The sequence below is a fragment of the Acinonyx jubatus genome, chromosome C2 (assembly GCF_027475565.1).
Source record: "Acinonyx jubatus isolate Ajub_Pintada_27869175 chromosome C2, VMU_Ajub_asm_v1.0, whole genome shotgun sequence".
Lineage (NCBI taxonomy): Eukaryota > Metazoa > Chordata > Mammalia > Carnivora > Felidae > Acinonyx > Acinonyx jubatus.
Window position 1 is genome coordinate 13,707,978 of NC_069384.1, and position 21,924 is coordinate 13,729,901.

Sequence of the window (21,924 nt, forward strand, 5' to 3'; positions counted from 1 at the left end):
TTTAAAGTACAACTGTCCCCATCTCTGGGCATCCCATTTTTGCTTCCCTCAGAGTGGGCACCCTGGGGGTGCTGAGAAAGAGGAGGAGGCCCATCTGTTTCCAGGACCTGCTTGGCCAGGACACGGGCCTGGCCACTCACAGGGAAGGCTCTTCTCAGGGACACGAGGACCTGCCTCTGGATAGCACTGGCCTGCTGCACTCTGCACTGGCATCTTGGGTTCTGTCTAGTCCAACCGTTGTCAAAAGAACCACTCACTTAATGGAAATAGTCCGGCCAAACAGGCCGTGCAGCTAAAGGGGTAGTTCTGTGATCAATATGATTGACTGATTGCCCTTTTAGACCATCTAGCAGGAGATTGTAGCAACTGGAAAATTTCCAAGCATTTCTTTTTCTTAACACCCATTAAGCTCTCACTTTGTCTCTCTGAGCTGACAGGATGGTGGTGAAGGACCTTTGGTCTTATGAGGCTCTGCGCTATTTAATCTTACGCCAGGGCGTAGAACATGCTTTTGTAAAAATGCAAACATATCTCTTTGGAACGTACGCTAATCCCTCCTTGTTTTAATTTATGTAGACGCGGAAGCAAATGCCGTGTGTGAAATTGTCCATGTAAAGTCTGAGTCTGAAGGGAGGCCGGAGAGGATCTTCCACCTGTGCTGCAGGTGAGCCTGGGGCCGTGAGACTGTGCAGCCCAGAGGGAAGGGACGTGACTGCTCGATGTCCCCTCAACCCCCTCGGGGCTCTGCACATCTGCCTGTGCGTCCCTAGACGCCACGTACTTTTTCTTGCGCAACAAATAACACTGATCCGGCAAATTAAACTGATCTTATCAGAACATAGACGATGATCTCACTAACCTAATTTCTTTTTATTTACTTATATACTTATTTTAAGTTTGTTTGGAGAGAGAGCAAGCAAGTGGGGGAGGGACAGAAAGAGAGGGAGAGAGAGAGAGAGAGAGAGAGAGAATCTCAAAAAGGTGCTGTGCTCTCACTGCAGAGCCTGACTCGGGGCTCCAGCTCATCACCATGAGATCATGACCTGAGCCGAAACCTACAGTTGGATGCTTCACCAACTGAGCCACCCAGACGCCGCACCCTCCCCACCCCCCACCACATGCATTATTTCATTTAGCCAGACTGAGGTTCCATTATTCCATTTCACCTATGGGGAGCCAAGGCTCACGGAGGCTACTTTGCCTAAAATATTACAGAAATGAACACTGAGTTCAAACTCGGGTACTATCTGCGTAGGCTAACCTGTTTGTGATTTTGTTGGCAAAGTCCATGGACTTTGGTGAGCCTGCCCCTAGAGATGCTGTATTCATTCATCATTAATACGGAAGACCGAGTGCCACTTACCTGGGTAGAAATACCGACGACCTAATTAGAAAAATTACTCTTACCTAGGAGGAAGGTTTTTATTGTGGGAATTAGGGCTTGGGAAGATTTTTTAGTTCTTTTCAAGGTAGCTTTAATATTGACTTGTTGTGGGGCATCTGGGTGGCTCAGTCGGTTAAGCGTCCCACTTTAGCTCAGGTCATGATCTTTACGGTTCGTGGGTTCGAGCCCCGTGTCGGGCTCTGTGCTGACAGCTCAGAGCCTGGAGCCTGCTTTGGATTCTGTGTCTCTCTCTCTGTCCCCCGCCCTCCCCCCCCCCCACACCTTATGCTCTGTCTCTCAAAAATAAATAACATTTTAAAAAGTCTTTAAAAAAATATCGACTTGTTGAAATATGTCATGGGAGTAGCTGATATTTAACATAAGGCCAACTCTAGAGGAAACTAAGGTCGTTGGGATGTCTGTCTTTGGGTGCTCTGCAGAGCTGAGAATCCTGTGGTTCATTTGCCTGTAAAAAAAAACATTTTGGAACGAAAGGCCTTAAGTGTCAAAAGCAGAATCTGGCAACTTCTTGGTGCAGGATCAGTGTATCCATCAATCTATTCGTCAATGGGCTGTCTGTCCCACATTAGCTGCGGGAGATGAGTCGCAAAGCATAAAGGGAAAGAAGTGTGTGTTCTCTATCTCCAGCAATGAAAACATGGCTCAGCGCAGAAATTGGAGTTGTGGCCTCTTTAACCTTTGGTCCTCAGGGATATTTGTTGGGCTGCCCCCGATAACATTAGAAGATCCCCATGTCTTAAGTACTTTTTCCCCCTAACGCATGTAACTCTTCTTTCTTTTCATAGCTCTCCAGAGAGCCGGAAAGATTTCCTGAAGGCTGTGCATTCAATCCTGCGTGATAAGCACAGAAGACAGCTCCTCAAAACTGAAAGCCTTCCCTCATCCCAGCAATATGTACCTTTTGGAGGAAAAAGATTATGTGCGCTCAAAGGGGCCAGGCCAGCCATGAGCAGGGCAGGTACTGTGGGGATTCAGACGTTCAAGATCCCCGTCACCCCCACTCCACTGTAGAACTCCAGTGAGCTTGACCTTTCTGTTGAGCAGGAATTAGATGTGGCCTTGTGGGGGCTAACACTGGAGTACAGCTCTTCCCTGGTGTCAGGTTCCTTGCCCTTGCCTCCTTCCCGGCAGCTCCCTGGGGATCCGCCCTTCATTTACTCATCTTGCCCTCCCTCCAGCTTCCCTCTGCCACCCTCCTCCTTTTGGCTGGGGACGCCTCTCTCATTCGCCAAGCCAGCAAGTGAGCGCGTTCCCTTTCTGGAGGGGCTCTCTCAGCCTGCTTGTGGAATGAGAGTCGCTGCTTTGCATGACAGCCGGCTTTGTCTAGCAAAAAGCGGTGTGTCCTGTCTCAGCAAGGTCACGGCCTGCCATTCTGAAAACATGGTGGCTCTGTAATCTGAAAACACAGCGATGCCTGTTCTCAGTAAGGATGGCGTGTTTGGTAGACCAGGTGACACATAAGCTGTTTAACCTTGCCTAGGGCCTGCAACTTTATTTTTAGCTTCAGTGTTAGTTTGGGGAAGCCTTGAGCTGCTATTTGGTAAAGAGGAAACTAGAGTTTAAATGGTCCCAGAGTAAATATTCTTTTAGGACTGGAATCATCACCTTGGAGCAGTGAGGAAGGAAGACCTATACTACCATCTATAAATAGCAGTAAAATATATCTAGGAAGAAAGGTATTTTCATAACATAGGTATTAGTGACATCAAGATATTCACGCTTTTATCCCTCCTTTCTTAAGAGGTAGCCCTGAATTTTGCAGGGAATTGTCCAGTAAAAGAGGCTTCCTTGGCATTTGCCGAGAAGGTTCTGACCTTTGTCCGGGTCACCTTTCTGCCGATTCACAATTGTGTCGAAGAGGCATAGATAGAATTGTGAATGGTTGGAGGTTTTCGTAGACCTAGCCTACATAGCTTGACGTGGGGTATTATGTTCTTGAGGCACCTTACATTTAACTAATGTTGGGGGTTAGTTAAATGGAACCTACTCTCCAATCAGTTGATAAACGTCTGTTGAAAACCTAGTGCAGTGAACATCTCGTGTTCTGTTGGGTTCTCCAAGTGTCTTGAGAATCTGACATACCTTTGTATCCACAATTTCTCGCGGAGTCCTCATGTGAAGAAAACTTTGCAGATCCCTTTATACCTCACAGTAGAGCACTCCTCCTGAGAATTGTCTCACCTAACCTTTTTACTTGCCAGGGAATGTTTAAATTCGGATTGCGAATACGCGTGCCAGCCTCAGGAAATGTGCTTGTCATTGGCTAGGTTTCAGTTGTTAATCAATGAACCTAAATTCAGAGCTGCATTTGCGTTAAAACTAAGCGATTTTAGTCTGCAGGACACTCAGAAGTTTTCCTGCTAAGACCCCTTTGGAGCGAAAACGAATGCAGAGTTACACCATCATGGACACCAAGAGAAACCCTCAATGTCAGCCTGTTGGCTTTGGCTGATTGGAAGTTGTCTGCCTGATGGCTCATAGTTAGCTGAAGAAAGTTTTGGCCATTCTGCAAACCCCTCAGTATCATCATCAGCATCTTCATGTTAGACGATTTAAAGATGATGCTTGAGTGGCTCAGCCAGCACCAGTTTGTCACAAGTCTTAACAATGAGTTGGGAATACTCAAGTCAGAGATGGTCTCCCTGAACCCTGTATAGCCGTCCAGGTTATGAAGTATCCTTTTAACAAAGGATAAATACTCGTGCTTCATTGTGCATTGTCATAAATACCCAGGTAATTTATTTCTCTGTTCTGATTGAAAAGGACAGTAAAGCCAAGTGTCTTGCCTCAGTACTCAGTCTGCAAGTACTTTATGTCTGCCAAAAGCCCAATGAAAATGAAAGAATTGTACACATACAGAACCTACCATCCATTCTATAATTGGGGTTTGTTTTTGTTTTTGTTTTTGTTTTGTATTTTCCTTATCCCGTATCTGTCCATCTATCGTCCGTCAACGCATCGTATTTCTGACACATTTCAAAAATACACACATTAACACACTTTACCCCTGAATACTTGAGCATTGGCAAAAATATTTCCAGTAGCCCAATTTTGAATTGAGGTGGTTCTAATATGGCGATTGGAGACAGGCAGATTCCACTATGGTGGGATTGGGATAAAACTGAACAGGAAGTTTTGCTTTTTCCCACTGGAGTAAAAGTAGTGCCTTTTTTTTTCTCTCTTTTTTTCCATTTTTCCTGGAAACCTTTATTCGATTCCCTTCCTTGATCAAGAGCAATGTCCGTTTGTTCCATTTTCAGCTGGTAGAACGATAGAAACCTAGGGATCTGAGCCAGAGGATGGCTGGAATGGGAGCCAAGTGAGGGCGTCATCCGACCCACTGCCCGTATACCTGCTGTGTTTGGAGTCATGGCTCTGTTTGGCAGTACTTGGGAATAGCTATCGTACTTCTTACACCGAAAACAGTTTAATGGTTTTAGGGCTTTAGGTGCCGGGAACGCGGCTCCTAATGGGGGTTTAGGCTCTTCCCCTCCACTGGGAACCCCATGTTGCATTTCACCTTCTCGTGTCTAACGCCACAGCCCCTTGACTAGCAGGGACCAGGCAGTGGCGTCCCTTGTGTATGTGTCTTTTGTGTGTGAGCGTGTGGTGGGAGTGTTCGTTTGCTTGATTGAGTGGCATCTTGTGTGTTTTGAAAAACTCTGGCTTCCTAGAGGGCTGTGGGGTGAACAAACAAATTCAAAGATCTGTTTGTTGGTAATGGTGAGTCCCTTTATATGGTGCTTCGAGGATCAATGGCATGGGTGTCATATATGACTTCTTTCTCATTCCACTCGGGCACTGGTATTTTAATTGATCTGTAGGAGAGTAATCGGTGACACACAGAATGTCGTCAGGAGGGACTAAAGCTCACATTTGCTCAGCCTCACAGTTGACGTGGGGCTTTGTCAGAAAGCGGGCAGGGCCGTGACTGGAGACTTGGTGTCTCTGAGAGCCACTCTCCTGTAGGCTCTGCGTGAGGGACGCCGTGCCCTTACTTCACTGCAGATCCTCCAGAAATGTGACATTTGGTTTCCCAGAGAGCAGTATAACTTGGACCCAAACTTCTGCCTCCTTGATGTGTGATTTCTACGAAGCCAGTGGAACCCTAAAAGCACCCCCTACCCTTACCAGAGACCCATTCCAGCTACATGACCCTAGGACAGCCCCTGGGGATCCCCAGAGCACTGCACCATGGGACATCGTCAGGGCTGAGGGCACTAACTAATCCCAGGGTCAGAGGTCAACTGGGTGTAGCACAGGGTAGAGAAATGGATTGTTTCAGAGGGAGGTGAATCCCCTTTTCCCCATAACCAACAGCCCCCTGCGTCCCTCTGTTCCCCCTGCCCTGCCCTTCGGTCCGTTGCTATGACATCCTCCAAGTCCAGACATCTGTGTGAAATAAAGACTCTAAGGCAGACTGGTGAAATCTGGACTTTAAGCCCCGAACGACATCAAATAAATACCATTTAGCATTTCTTTTTCTTTTCTTTGCTGTCTGGATTTTCATCGCATGTAAAGCATGTGGGGGTTTTCTTTTTATATTTTTGTGTGTGTGTGCAGTGTCCGCCCCAAGCAAGTCTCTTGGCAGAAGGAGGCGGCGACTGGCTCGAAACAGGTTTACCATTGACTCTGATGCCATCTCGGCCAGCAGCCCGGAGAAAGAGTCCCAGCAGCCCCCCGGTGGCGGGGACACTGACCGATGGGTAGAGGAGCAGTTCGATCTTGCTCAGTACGAGGAGCAAGACGACATCAAGGAGACAGACATCCTCAGTGACGATGATGAGTTCTGTGAGTCCGTGAAGGGCGCCGCGGTGGACACAGACCTGCCCGAGCAGCTTCAGGCTGCGTCCATCAGTCAGCGGGAGAGAGGCCGCAAAAGCCTGGATAGTCACGCGTCCCGCATGACGCAGCTCAAGAAGCAAGCCGCCCTGTCGGGCATCAATGGAGGCCTGGAGGGCCCGAGCGAGGAAGTCATCTGGGTTAGGCGCGAAGACTTTGCCCCCTCCAGGAAACTGAACACTGAGATCTGACTGTCACTTTCCCCCTAGAGAGTGTGTGTAGATACTCCCCACCCCCCACGCCCCGCCCTCCCCCTGCCCCCTCCTGTCCCCTCAAGGAGGAGAATGTCCCCGTAGGTGGCACTCTTGCACACACACACGGTTTTGGCGGCTTGACTTTGTGCTGCAGCCACGTCGCCACCCAACTTCGTCATCTCTCATGACATCAGAAAGAATTGTCCAGAATCCCAAATAAGCTCGAGTTGCATCTTCTGTACATTCCTAAGGGCTCTTATCCTCAACTAATCAGGGCCGGAAAAATTCAAAAATAAAACAAAAAAAAGAAAGATTCTGTAGCACTGGAGAAAGAATCACCCCGGGTGTATTAAGTATGTTACGACAGATTAGTTGAAGGGACAGCACAAAAGCTAACAATAATAAAAGTCGCTCTATCTGAAATCAGTCCAGGAGCCATCTCTCAGTTGGGGAAACCACGTTCAAACACAAAACACAACAAAGCAACTGTACCGTCTACAATGTTCTTACTCCTTCCCCTCTTAAATGTCTGAGAATATCTGTGTATTTTAAGAATGTGTGAGGAGACGGTGGAGATGTATGTTTTGATGAGTTGTTTTTTGTTTTTTTTTTTTGTTGGTTTTTTGTTTGTTTGTTTTCTTCTCTCTCTTCTGTTTTGGTCCATGGCTGGTCTTACTCAGTGTCCGTGTTCGGAAGTTCTAGTTTTGCATAGAATTATAAAGATGCCAAACTCTTTAAGAAGAGATCCAAATTTATCACTTGAAAAAAAAACCACACAAAAAAACACTATTTTTTGTATTTTACTTGAGATGCAGGGGCACAAACAGATAAGAATTTTACAGTGCTAGTGTAACTCTGAATCTAAAGAAATGAGGATTTTACCTTTTACAGAGAGAGTGAGGCATGGTGATTTTATATTTATATATGAAAGGCCATCAAGATGCTTAGGAGAAACTTTTAAAGAAACAGATTGCCTTTTTTTTTTTTTTTTAAATGTTTGAATCTCTATGCGAGATGGGAGCTTGGCTGGGTTAAACATGACACCCGGATGGGCAGTGTGTTATGTCTGTTGCACGTGGCGGGGGAGGGGAGGCTCCTTCTCAAGGGGTTGCCATGGTGATCATTGGTTTTCCCATCAAAGTTGCATCCTCATCCATAGAATACCTGTCCCTTCCCTGACGGTCCACACCAGACCCCTTAACAAAACAGCCTCTTCAGAAACCTATCTTGTGTTTAATACTTTCAACATGCCAACGAAAACAGGGTAAACACGCTAAAAAACCTAACGTTCTCAACAGATTTCCAAATAGGAAGAACAAAAACAAGTTAAAGCACTTTTGATTCTTTTAAAACGGTTTATAGCTTTTTTTTTTTCTCCCATTTCACAATGTCCACTTCCTAAGAAGGGTTTCAATAATACGAAAACTTTCTTTTTTGGGGAAAATATCTATTTGGTGTTTGACACATCAGTAGGTACTTTAAAGACCTGAATTTTATAGTAGCTTTAGGAGTTATATTTTATAAAAATCAGTTATGACTTTATATTTCCAGACAATAGAGAGTTCAGAACATCACGCTCCGGTACCCCTGCTTGCTTTACCCGCTTTTCCACCCTCTGTCCCCCCCCCCCCCTTTTCGGGTTTCCAGGGCTTTGAGCTTGATCTTTTGAAAGTTTTATTCTATTAAATTTTTGCTATATCTTCTGGTTTTCTTAAAAAGCTTTAGAATGGTTTCTATACCCTTTGTACCACTGCATTGTTCCATATCACCTCTAGTTCGATTGTGTCCAGATGGAAAACGGAAGCAGAGACTTCTGATAGCCACACTAGTCCCAGTGCAACGGTTCCGTCTGCAGATGCTAGAAAGTCTGGTGCTTAGAGAGGGTGCCATTGTCTCTTGTACATAAGGTCATGACGTGTCTATGTCAAAAGTTCTTATATATTTCTTTTATAAGCTGAAAGAAGGTCTATTTTTATGTTTTTAGGTCTACGAATGGAACGTTGTAAATGCCTGTCAAACAATAAAAATACTGAAAAGTATCTGGACGGTCCTGTGCCTTTTTGGATGGGAGGATGGGTGTGGACTGTTGGCAGTGGGAAAGAGGAGATTCCTGGGAATGCCCTTTTGTTTCTCTCTCTCTCTCTCTCAATAATTATCGTGATCATCAAGGGAAAGCTGACTTGGTAGAGCTTTTCGTGCTTTTGTGTTTTTTTGTGTGTTGTTTTTTTTTTAAATTTTTTTGTGTTGGAGGTGCCTGGGTGGCTCAGTCGGTTAAGTGTCTGACTTCGGCTCAGGTCATGATGTCGCCGTTCCTGAGTTTGAGCCCTGCGTCGGGCTGTGTGCTGACAGCCTGAAGCCTGGAGCCTGTTTCAGATTCTGTGTCTCCCTCTCACTCTCAGCTCCTCCCCGGGCCACACTCTGTCTCTGTCAAAATAATAAACATTAAAAAAAATTTTTTGTGTGTTATTTTTAAATTTTTTCAACTTGAGGTGTAATTGACCTATAATATCTTAGTTTCAGGTGATTTGGTATTCGTGTATATTGCAAAATGGCCTCCTCAGTAGTACAGTTAATATCTGTCACCATACATAGTTTTTCTTGTGATGAGAGCCTTCAAGATCCACTCTTCTAGGTATGTTCAGATCTGCAGTATGGTATTTTAACTATAGTCACCATGATGTATGTTACTTCCTGAGGACTTACTCATCTTAGAACTGGAAATTTGTACCTTTTGAACCTTTGACTCATTTTGTCCACCCCCCACCTCTCTGGCAGCCATCAGTCTGTTCTCTATGTTTGTGGGCTGGATTCTTGTTCTTTGTGGTTTGGGGCATTGTTTTTATTTTTATTATTTTTTTAAAGTTTACTTATTTTGAGAGAGAGAAAGTAGGAGAGGAACAGAGAGGGGGAGAGAGAGAATCCCAAGCAGGCTCCACACTGTCAGTGAGGACACAAACCGTGGGATCGTGACCGGAGCCAAAATCAAGAGTCAGTGTTTAACCAGCGGAGGCACCCAGATGCCCTGATACTTTTTTAAAAACCTAAACCTTAATATTTTAAATATCAGGAACCACTATAGAGCAGAATCCGTAGAAAAGAACGCCATTTTACATGTCCTTTCAACATGCCCCACATCCAGGTCAAATTCAGTGGGACCCTCAGAGCATTTCTGAGCACCAGCCCCATTCTCTTTGGCTTTAGGACTTGGCCCATTTTCCTGGAAGCCACCTGGGGCTTCCCGAGCCGATCCCAAGAACTCAGTTTCTGAGTTCTGTGTCGTCATCTTAAATAGAACATCCTGTGTTCCGTTGTGCTCAGGTCTGTGCTTGTGTTTTGTGCCCGGTGTCATTGCCTTGTGCTGTAGACATAAAGTGTTGGTTCGCTTTCAATCAAGGCGTTCACATTTTGGTTCATGTCCTTCCTGAATGACTCCTTGAATACATGCGTGGGTGTGCCCCTGTGTGCCGACAAAACACGCACACACTTACGAAATGGGTTCATACTATTTTATTAACACATACTTTTTTTTTTATTAATCTGAGTTTTACCCTCAGTGATACAAATTGTGGCCATTTGCCTAAGACAATAAATGGGTTTGTAGCATTCAGAGTCATTGCTACGTAGTCATCCATTTTAATGGATGGACTGTGGTTTACCATAATTTCTATGTTCAGTTCCCTGCTGATGGTCATGAAGGATTCTGGTTTTTATTATTATAGAAAAATACCGTGAACATATGTGTTGCGTATTCTTTGTGCACTTGTTAGGGTACAGTCATCGAAATAGCTTTGAGTGTATGTATATGTGTCTTGAAGATTTTGATGTACATTTCTACATTGTAGGGGCCATACTGCTGACCTGTTTGGCTTCTGGTGAGTCGTCAAGATCCACTTTCCTGTCTGGTGTCTTCACTTTGCCACAGAAATGCCTATGGCTTTGCCACAGAGACTGGCATTATCACCTGCGTTTGTATTAGATCCTTGGGCTGGATATCCTGGTGGGTGGACCATCTCCCAGTGTCCTGTCCTTCCTCCTGTCCACACTCAGTTTCACAGGAACGTTTGGCCATTAAGCTACAGGATTTGGGTACTTAATGTGACACGAGCTGTGACACGACCATCCTTGAGAGGTCTCCCTTCCAAACTCCAAGGGTTTTAAATAACCCTCACTCCACATATGTTACTTCTTGTTTTCCCTCTAGATTTACATGAGGGAGGAACTTTTACAGTAGTGATAAAATCAGTTTCATAGCACAGACATGTTCGGGCAATTCATTCCTTTCCCCAGAGTCCTCTTATCCATAATGAAGAAAATGTCCTTTGGAAACAAAATAAAGGCTTATAGATTTTTTTTTTTTTTTCAAAAAAAAAACCAGAGAAAGTCAAGGTAGGGATACATGGTTGGGATGAAATTTATGTTTGAAATAAATCTTGATGTTTTGTACTAAAAACCATTATGGAAAAAGATTTTTGTAGAACAGAGAGAGGAGCAATGACTGGTAGATTTTCTTTTCTTTCTTTTTTTAAATTTTTTAATGTTTATTCATTTTTGAGAGACAGAGCAAGCAGGAGAGGGGCAGAGAGAGGAGGGAGACACAGAATCCAAAGCAGGCTCCAGACTCTAAGCTGTCAGCACAAAGCCCGAGTGGGGCTTGAACCCAGGAACCGTGAAATCATGACCTGAGCTGAAGTCCAACGCTTAACCAACTGAGCCACCCAGGCGCTCCCTATTGGTGGATTTTCAATAAACTCTCCACGTCTCCGGGAGTTTGTCACCACCTGTGAGAGGAAGATGACCCTGACTCACCGGAGCAATGATCCTTGAGCCAAAATGTGACTTTGCTGCGGGTTCAAAGTGCAGATCGTTTCAGGGGAATCCACCTCCCAATCTCCTCACCTTCATCTGCCTGGGAGTGTGCTTGTGAAGGAAGTAGAAGTTTTCTCCCGCCCTTCTTAGAATCTTCCCCCTCTTTATGGAAGAGAGACTGTTCTCATCCATTGTGGATCACGCTTGGGAGCACAAACCTCTGGGGCATCAAATAGACACAGAAAAATAGTGTGTTGAGAAAGCAAATGACTCTACTGACCAGGAAGCTCATACTTTCCCATGTCAGGTGGTTTCAGTTTGCTTTCTCTGTGCTTTCATTATAAACGTGAAAAGTAGGAAGAGAATTGGTGCTGAAGTCTTTATGTGGCTTAAAAATAGGATCCCTTCTGGAAACATGAACTAATTGAGAAAAATACCCAAACACTTCCATGTCATTAAGAGATCATTTCCAGTGAAATGTCACCTTTTACATTTAATAATATCTTATCTGTTTTTTCTTATTGGTCAATTGTACCGGTAACAATTGTAATCCTAACTCAATCCAAAAGTGATTTTTAAAGAAGTAGTTGGGGCTTTATAATCATAGGAAATGCCAAACTTTGTGTTTTAATTTTTTTTAATGTTTATTTTTGAGAGACAGAGCTGAAGCAGGGGAGGGACAGAGAGAAGAGACACAGAATCTGAAGCAGGCTCCAGGCTCTGAGCTCTCAGCACAGACCCTGATGAGGGGGCGGGGGGAGGGGAGAGGTGGGGCTCAAACATAGGAACCCTGAGATCATGACCTGAGTCAAAGTCGGACGCTTAACCAACTGAGCCACCCAGATGTCCCAACAAATGCCAAAACTTTTATTTTTTAATTATTTTTTAATGTTTAATTTTGTGAGAGAGATAACACAAGTGGGGGAGGGGCAGAGGGAGAGAGAGACCTAGAATCCGAAGCAGGCTCCAGGCTTCACGCTGTCAGCATGGTGCCCAACCTGGGGCTCAAAGTCACAAACCATGAGATTATGACCTGAGCTGACATCAGATGCTTAACTGACTGAGCCACCCGGGCACCCCATTAACAAACACATTTATATAGAGATTTTTATTGTAAAGTAGCATATTAGAGAGCTAGGGGATGAGGAAAACAAATTTAAAGAAAAAAATTTTTGAGTCTTAAAATGGATGATGGGTGTCCAATTGGTATAGTATACAGATTGTGTAAGATACATTAAAAGTGAGTATTATTTTATTGTATACCTTTAAAAAAATTTTATTTATTTATTTGGAGAGAGAAAGAGAGTGGGGTAGTGGCAGAGAGAGAGAGAGAATGAGAATCCCAAGCAGACTCTGCACTGTCAGCACAGAGCCTGACTATGAGATCATGACCCGATCAAAAATCAAGAGTTGGATGCTTACCTGACTGAGCCGCCCGGGCATCCCAGTATTATTTTACTTTAAAATATCAACTTTTAGGGGTGCCTGGGTGGCTCAATCAGTTAAGCGTCCAACTTCGGCTCAGGTCATGATCTCGCAGTTTGTGAGTTCGAGCCCCGCGTCGGGCTCTGCGCTGACAGCTCAGAGCCTGGAGCTTGCTTTGAATTCTGTGTCTTCCTCTCTCTGCCCCTCCCCTGCTCATGCTCTCTCTCTTTCTCTCTCAAAGAATGAACATTAAAAAAATTAAAATATCAACTTTTATAATACGTGTTATCAGTTGCTATGTAACAAGCCGTTGTAAGTCTCAGTGGCATCATCAACATTTACGATATTGGTGATTCTGCGGGTCAGCTGGAAATTCTTCTGGTCTCTGTTGGGTTGGCTGATCTCTTGTCAATTGGAAACTTGGCAATGGTCTCACTCAGGTCCTGTGGCCTCAGTCACATGTTGGTCAGGTGGAAGGCTATTTGGTCAGATGGTCCTCAGCTGGGATAGCTTGTCTCTGCTCTACGTGGTCTTTCTTCACCCAGTAGACTAGCATAGGCTTCTTCACATGGTGTCTTGGTCAGTTGGAGCCATTGCAACCAATACCATAGACTGGGTGGCTTAACCAACAGACATTCATTTGCCACAGTCCTGGAGGCTGTGGAGTCCAAGATTAAGGTGGTGGCAGATTGAAGGCTTGGTAAGAGCTCACTTCTGAGCTTGTAGATGGCTTCCTTCTGGCTGGGTCCTCACATGGCCTTTTCTTGGTACCTGTGGGTAGAGAAAGAGAGATGTCTCTCTTCCCTTTATAAAGGCACTAATCTCATCATGAGAGTATCACACTTATGAGCTAATCTAAACCTAATTACCTCTCAAAGGCCCCACCTCTTAACACCATAACATTGGAGGTTAGGGCTTCCATATATGCATTCTGTGGAGATATAAACATTCAGTGAACGTATGGTGGCCTTGGGGTTCCAAAGAACATCAGAGGCCAAGCTCCAATGCAGTTTTCAAGCCCCTTCCCATCTCAACTTTGCTAATATCCCCTCGGCTAAAGCAAGACATGTAGCCAAACCCAGAGGCAGGTTGGGAAGGAACTAGTTACCCAAGGGCATGGATCTATGGGGGTGCCATTCGTTAGGGACCATTACTGCAAAAATCTATCAGAACCAGAAATTACATCCTTTGAAACAATTTAAATTTATGACAAAAAAGACATATGTCAATGAGAGGGGGTACGTAATCTAAAAAAATTATCTGGGAAAGTTTTTGAGACAAAATGGAAAATTATTGCCTTAGAAGTTTGAGTTATTGTAGAGGGCAGTCCATGCTTGTTCATACTTGTCTCTTCATTGAGAATCAGGGAGGCTAACTGGACAGAAAGTGAATGGGCTTTGTCATGAGATCCCCGTGTGCTTGAACCAGCTGTGTGATCCCGGGCCAGGCACCAAACGCTTCTGCTTCCTCATCTCAAAGAGGATAATAATACCTACTTCACCATGTGACTCAATTAATGGTCACTTTCTGCTTCCTTCCACCCCCAGCCAGGACCAGGAGGTAGCAGGGCCTCAACCTCATGGCAATCTCAACTTACCAGTGCCCTGAGATGATGACATGGTGCCAGCTTTGCAATGGAAACTGCTGGCTCTGATTTGGACCAGTCTTTCCAGAGAAGCTGAAAAATGCTTTATTCTCATCAGGGATTTCTATTCACTCGTAAAGTTATTCATCACTCTGTTATATATATAAAAGTTATATATATATTTATATATATATATTTTATATATATATATAAATATATATATAAAAGTTATATATATTTATATATATAAGTTATATATATAATATATATAATAAAATATATAAAAGTTATATATATATTATATATAAAAGTTATATATATTTATATATATATTTTATATATATATATAAATATATATAAATCTACACTTAGTAGTGACATTAGTGATTAAAATAAAAGTTTTTAGGGATTGCCTGGGTAGTTCAGTTGGTTGAGCGTCCAACTATTGATTTCAGCTCAGGTCATGATCCCAGGGTTGTGGGATGGGGCCCTGCATCGGGCTTTGCGCTGAGAGTGGAACCTGCTGAAGATTCTCTCTCTCTCTCTCTCTCTCTCTCTCTCTCTCTCTCCCTCTGCCCCTCTCCCCCACTCATGCTCTCTCTCTCTCCCTAAAATAATAAAAAAAATTTTTTTTTTAATTTTTATGTAGAACTTTAGTGGTGCCTGGCTGGCTCAGTCAGAAAAGCATGTTGCCCTTGATCTTGAGATTGTGAGTTTGAGCCCCACATTGGGTGTAGAGATTAAAAATGCAATCTTAAAAAAAAAAAAGGTTTTATATAGAAATTTAAAAAAATATAAAAGCTACCTTGAAAGTACATAAGTACATTTAATTTATTTGATTGGAAAAATGACATTTTTAAAACAAACATGGAAGCTTCAATCAAAATAGCAACTTGTAGATGAGTCCTATGTCATTTACCACATGACTCAATAATTTCTGTCCAGGGGGCTGAGTCTGAAGCACCCCAATTTTGGAATTAAAAGTGCATTAAAATCCACTGCACAATCAATGTCTTAGCTAAGATAGGAAAATTTTACTAAAATCTTTTTTCTGCTTGAATTTTACATTACTCATATAATGCTATGTACAAAAAAATCTAAAACACATTCGTAGAATTCTATCAACTGTTTTTCATTTTTTCCTACTCTTCCATAGTAAATCTTACCCAGGACATGTGTAATTTCTCTTAAAGTTACATTATTGAGTCAATTTTTATAAGGCACACATTTGAGAATTCTACCATTGTTTTATTGATAATTCCCTCCCCTTCCTCATCATCATTTTTTTTTTTTGGAAATTTTCAAGAGGTTGGTAGTTATTGCAATTGTGTAAAGTGATATTTGAGTTTTGGGTGGCTCAGTCGGTGGGGTGTCCGACTTCGGCTCGGGTTGTGATCTCATGGTCTGTGAGTTCGAGCCCCACGTCGGGCTCTGTGCTGACAGTTCGGAGCCTGGAGCCTGCTTAGATTCTGTGTCTCCCTCTCTCTCTGCCTCTCCCCTGCTCACGCTCAGTGTCTCTCAAAAATAAATAAACATTAAAAAAATATTTTTAAATGATACCTGAGTTTTCAGAATTGCAATTGACAGGCACCTGGGTGGCTCAGTTGGTTAAAGTGTCTGACTTCTGATTTCACCTCAGTTCATGAGCTCATGGTTTGTGAGTTTGAGCCCCTGGTCGGGCTCTGCACTGACAATGCAGAGCCTACTTGGGATTCTCCCTCTCCCCCTCTCTTTACCCCTTCCCCAGCTCATGTATGTGCACACGCATGCTCTCACTCTGTCTCAATACATAAATAAACATTAAAAAAAATTTAAAAAAAGAGAAAATCTTAATGCATCAGCAGTACTCAACCCCGAGTAGCTTTGAAAATAGGTTGATGCTGGGACCCACCTCCGACCAAGAGCATCACAGGCTCCACGTTGGCATCAGTGTATTTTTTTTTAATGCTAGACTATGTGAAGCCCAGCTTTTATTCACTTTATATAAGTAGAGAGGTCCAGAGCTGATTTCAGTCTTTAAATGGCTTAATGAAATGCTACGTCAGCCTTCAGAAAAGGCCTGAGATGGACTCAAATAGTTCATTTCCTCACTTTGAACTGGACGCACAGTAACTGGTGCCATCACACACACATGCTGGTCGGAGTGATTGGTATATTTCTCCGAGAGAAATATTTATAAAATCATATGTATTGGTTAGTAAATGCTATTTGGTGGCCAAAGGAAATCCTTTAAATTCTGAGGTGTCCGTACAGGACTAGAGGACCCTCAAAGCCAAACCAAAAAATGTTGAATGGAACCTAGATAGGATACATTTAGGCAAGGCACTTGGTAGACCTCTACTATCTTGAGTGTAAATCTCACACCCAGCTGGACAGTGGGCCCAATACTAACTGTTATAACCCCATTATGGACTAATTCTGTAGGTAGTAATATCTAATCTATTTCTAGTTTGTTGCTTTATGTATAAACCTTCGCTTTAGAAAATAGATGTTTGATAGTCTCATCTAAGCAAAGAGATGTGTTTGAGTATTATGAGATTTACAATAGCAACAAATATACAGATGAGAGAGATATGGAAAGGTTAAATCAATGACTCATACCAAGGAATCTTACCAGAGGTTAAAAAAACAAGGTAGCGCTACACCCACTGACTTCAGTTTAATTTAATAAGCATTCGGGTGGTTCCAAGGTGCCAGTAGGGCTGCGAACTACAGGACTCCATCACCCACAGGCAAGGAACTTCATCCTTTTCTGGCTCTCTGTCGTGTTATTGGACCCAAGACCACTGGATCTAATTTACCTTGAAAATTTGAAAATCCATACCTCTAACATTTATTGAGTGGGGGCAAGATAATAAGAGATTGGGAGCACAAGGTGGATAAGCATAGTTCCTGACCCAAGAAGCCCACAGTTTGGCAAAATGAAATCATGAAATGTGATAAGGCAATGTTGGGGTTCGGAGCCCATAGCCAAGAAAGAATTCTTGAGACGTCTTCAGGGCATAAAGGTGATTTTATTAAAGCAAGGGGACAGGGCCCGTGGGCAGGAAGAGCTGCCCTGGGATTGTGACAGGTGACAGATTATATACCTTCAGGTTGGGAGGGGGTTTAGGGACCAGTGCAAGTCTCTAAGGAACTTTGGAAGCAAGGTTTCCAGGACCTTGAGGGGGCTAGCTGTTAAGAAAAGGTCATTTATTACGGTCTGGTAAAAACTCAGTCATGAGACCCTTCAGATATGTGTCAGGGGCCACAAGCTTGGAGTCTGATTGCCAACATATATCTTGGGGGAGGGGCGATAAAGGAAGTTTCTAAAGGAATTTTTTATGTTAAAGTAGACTTACAGGACCCTGCGGGGGGGGGGGGGGGGAGGATCAGGCTAAAATTGCCTTTTGCCCTTAGCAAAAGCTGAGCTCTCAGAGGGTCTCTCTGCCTGTTTCAAGGGCCTGTCAATGGGCTGCAGGCAGTAAGGAAATTTAATTTTTCATTTGCCTTTGTTCCTCACATCAAAATGTCCCTGATAACCAAACACATCGTGTGGAGCTTCTGTTCACTGAGAGCCATTTTCCCTTCCTTCCCAAGAACTTCTGAGAAGGAGCTCCATGTTTGAAATGGGAATACGGAAGAAACATGCAACCTGAGGATTTTCACGGGTGTGAAATCAAACACCCCTCGCATTGACTGAAACACTTGAATTCGCTTTTGCGTGTTTATTTTTAAAATTACTAAATTAAGGTGAGTTCAAATGTATGCAGTTTTATTTATGTTAAGATACATTAATAGTAAAGTGAAATGAAGGGAAACCCAATTAGTTGTCCCATTAGCCCATTTCTTGCTCTTCAGTCTGAAGAATGACTCAGGAAGGCAGCCACGCCCGGTGGGTCCACTTTGCCCAGATATACCCATTGCTTCCATCTGGGGTACTGGCTTCCATTTCCCTCTATTTTTATATGCATATGCATATCTAACACACAGATATAGATACATGCATATTTAAAAATTTTTTAATGTTTATTTATTTTTGAGAGAGAGAGAGAGACCGAGCATGAGCAGGGGAGGGACAGAGAGAGAGGGAGACACAGAATCCGAAGCAGGCTCCAGGCTCCGAGCTGTCAGCACAGAGCCCCACGTGGGGCTTGAACCCACCCACCGTGAGATCATGACCCCAGCGGAAATCGGACGCCCAACCGAGCCCCCCAGGCGCCCCAATACATGCATATTGAAAGGGAGTCATATTGTACTTTATTATACTATAGTCTGCTTAATTTCACTTATACATAATCAGGAGCTCCCGGTGCCATTAAACATGCTTTAACTATTAACTATATCAATAGTTTCTAAGAGGTGCAAAGATTTCATTTGAGTGGACACACTGCAGGACGTCAGATACTCGCTAAAAAGAAATGAGGGTCGCCACTTCAAGTCGGGAATTTTGGATGTTTGAATTACGTTTTTGGCTAAGTGTAAAGAAAACACCGTGCAGCGACCCCTCACCTCTAAAAGTGTCACCTGCCATTCGCAGCCATTTTACACATGGCAAATCGCCAGTGATACATACCCTGTCCGACCCTCACAAAATCCTGTGAGATGGGTTGCACGGATATCTTACTCTCCATAGACGCGAGAAGAGAAGGCACAAAGAAAGCGTGACTTGCACCCCGGCAGTTAAGTGTTAACGACCAGGATTAGACCACACACAGAGAGACAAGAAGACTGGCAAAACCCAGCATTGCCAGCTAATTAATTGATTGACTATAATGACAGAGTGCTAGAATCAGACACTGTCCCTGCCTCTTTGAAAAAGAACAGACGTAACAGTCGAGCGTCTAAAAGTCTCTGGTGGTATTTTCTTTATGGTTTTATCCCGTCGATAAGGATAAGAGAACCACTCAGCGTTAACCACCACCTTGCAGCTTTTTGCCGAAGGCTTTGAAGGTACCACGTGTACAGCACTGCCCCCTGCTGGACACCTGCCGGATGGTCTCCAGCTTTTCTTTTCCAGGGTTGACACAGAGGGGAGCTGAGTTTGCAGGAGTGAGGTGGGGCGAGGTGAGCGGGAAGCAGGAATCTGTCCCAAGCTGAAGGGAGACCTGCGGCGTCTCACTTTGCGATCAGTACATTTTAAAAGCAGGCCGGGGATTTTAATGAGCCAGCCGCGCCGTGAACTACAGGTCTGTATCAATCATGAGCAAGAAAATCCTTTTCTCCTTGTCTGTCTTATAATTGGACGGAAAATTATTGGATGTAATTTGCTCTGAAAATTTATATATCTGACTCCAACTCTGGCCGTGAAGAAGCAGTAAGATACTTTTTACTTTAATAAAGTGGTAAAGAGTATAAAGACATAGAAAGTTGGCAGCTACTTATTTAACGTTTTTGTTTGTTTCCCCCCAGGCCTAAGGATCTGTCTAAGGAGGCTTCAGAAGGATCGCGTCCTACCTTTTATCTTCTCCAGTGCGGCGCCCTGCATAGGTGGGGGGGGTGGGGTTGACCCCGGCACCTCCATGGCAGCCCCTTGAGAGGGCGCCTCTCTTGTGCCCCCTGGTGGTGGACTAGCGAAAGTGCCGCGTCTTATTTAGAACCAGAGCCCAGAGAACAGGAACGACCCTTGGAGGTCGTTTCTAACCCTCTCACTGCACCGATGAGACACTGAGGTCCTGAACGGTGAAGTGGATTTCCAAGGCTCATACGCGTTAGTGATGAAGATTTTTTCAGGCTCATGCACGTTAGTAACTGGGTCCCAGCTGGGGGCGGGGCGGGGGGGGACGATGGTTAGGGATAGGCGAGAACAACTCACATCTTCAGAGGAGGTCAGCCTGAGCAAAGCTTGGAGATGAGAATTGGCTGACAGGTTTGTCAGAACAGCTGCTGGTGCCACATGCAAGGCCCCTAGATGACTGTTGGTGCCACTGCCTGAGCCTGAGAATCTGGAAGCTTCTTTGAGCTATAGACTTATAAACCCCGCAGGCTGTTTCCAAAACCAGACTCATCATTTCCACCCTCACTTCTTCCTCCATCATGGTTCATCATCTTCTACGGGGCTGAGTAAGCTGGATACCTGGTCACCTCTGTCATCTACATCTGATTCCTCACGGAGCCCTTCTCCCGAATCTTTCTCCACTAACACTTCCTCTTGCCTTTTGACTGGAAAAGCCTGGCAGCGGACATCTGCCGGCCATGCAGCATCACTTGCACACTCTCTTTGCACCTAGTGTCTCACTGCAGCAGTCTTGTTCTGCCTTTTCAAGGTAGGATTTGGTACAGTTCTTTCCTGAGCCCCTGCCCACCTTCCAACCAGAACACAGACGTGTGTCCCAGCTTCTGCCAATCCAGTGCAAACTCAGCAGCTGCAACACAAAAGTGAGCAATGCGGTGGGGGCTGAGTACGGAGCTGGCTGTTCATCAGAGCCGAGCATCCCGGAGGACCTGATGGGAGAAATTGGGAGGAAGGAGAGGCAGGGGGCACACAAGGAACACGAAGAGAAGGGGAGGTGTTAGATGATGGGGAGAGCTTAAATTTGGGGCCATAACCTAGATGGGATGCACAGTGTTAAGTTACTCAGGCTGTCATATGATTTATCAACACGGTTGCTGTGTTGTAGAATGAGCTGGGACTCCAGAAGTGATGAAGTGAGACTGGCACCGAAGTCCAGGAACGTGGGCACGGAAGACGTGGGCAGGAATAGAATCTGGTTGGAAGCAGAGCTTCATGGGTAAGACACTGAGGCAGATGTAGGAGGTGGTAATCAAGTAGGTTAAGTGGTTAGCATTGTTCACCCCAAAATAAGGTATCGCCAAGCTGGGCAAAGGATTCTTAAATGTAACACCATAAGCATAAGCAACAAAAGAAGAAACAGGGAAGTTGGACTTCATCAACATTAAAAACTTTCATGCATCAAAAGAGACTATCAAGGGGGCGCCTGGGTGGCTCAGTTTGTTAAGCGTCCAACTCTTGGTTTCAGCTCAGGTCATGATCTCACGGTTCCCTGGGATGGATCCCTGAGTCAGGCTCCATGCTGACAGCACGGGCTCTCTCTTCCCCTCCCTCTCTCTCAAAATAAATAAATAAACTTAAAAGTTAAAAAAAAAAAAAAAGGACACTGTCAAGAAAGTGAAGAGACAATCTACAGAATGGGGGAGAATATTTGTAAGTCATATATTTGATAAGTGTTTGATACTCAGAATTAAAAACACACACACACACACTAACAACTTGACAACAAAAAGCAAACAGACCCAATTAAAAATGGGCAAAGGGCTTGAAGAGATTTTTCTCCAAAAAAGGTACACAGATGACCAAGTAGAAAATGCAAAGATGCTCAGCATCTCTAGTCATTAGGGAAATGCAAATCAAAACTGTAATGGGATCCTACTTCTCACCTGCTAGGAAGGTGACAATAATAATAATATAAAAAACCCCAAGAACATAACAAGTGTTGGTGAGGATATAAGTATATTGGAACACTTATATGTTGAGCATAGGATTGTAAAACGGTGAGGATGCTCTGGGAACTAACTTGGCAGGTCCTCAGAAAGTTAAGCACAGAATTAGCATATGACCCAGCAGTGCCTCTCCTAGGAAGAATTGAAAACAGGGACTCGAACAGACACTTATGCACCAATGTTCACAGCAGTATTATTCACAGTGGTTGAAAGGTGGAAACAACCCT

At 44.1% G+C, this 21,924-nt stretch overlaps 1 protein-coding gene across 7 annotated transcripts in view; it reads left to right on the plus strand.

Annotated features, from left to right (window-relative positions):
* TIAM1 (TIAM Rac1 associated GEF 1) overlaps nucleotides 1–10,432 on the plus strand; it is a 205,277-nt gene extending 194,845 nt beyond the window's left edge. For 6 of the 7 annotated variants that reach the window (XM_015075395.3, XM_027041731.2, XM_053220641.1 and 3 more), the window contains 3 exons: nucleotides 577–664; nucleotides 2,191–2,363; nucleotides 5,969–8,480. In XM_015075395.3, the coding sequence (XP_014930881.1) occupies nucleotides 577–664; nucleotides 2,191–2,363; nucleotides 5,969–6,438 (731 nt within the window). In that variant the 3' untranslated portion in view covers nucleotides 6,439–8,480. Of the gene's footprint in view, nucleotides 1–576; nucleotides 665–2,190; nucleotides 2,364–5,968; nucleotides 8,481–10,283 lie in introns of those variants that run through there. The other variant, XM_053220640.1, reaches the window with a different exon arrangement.
* Nucleotides 10,433–21,924: the final 11,492 nt, after the last annotated feature.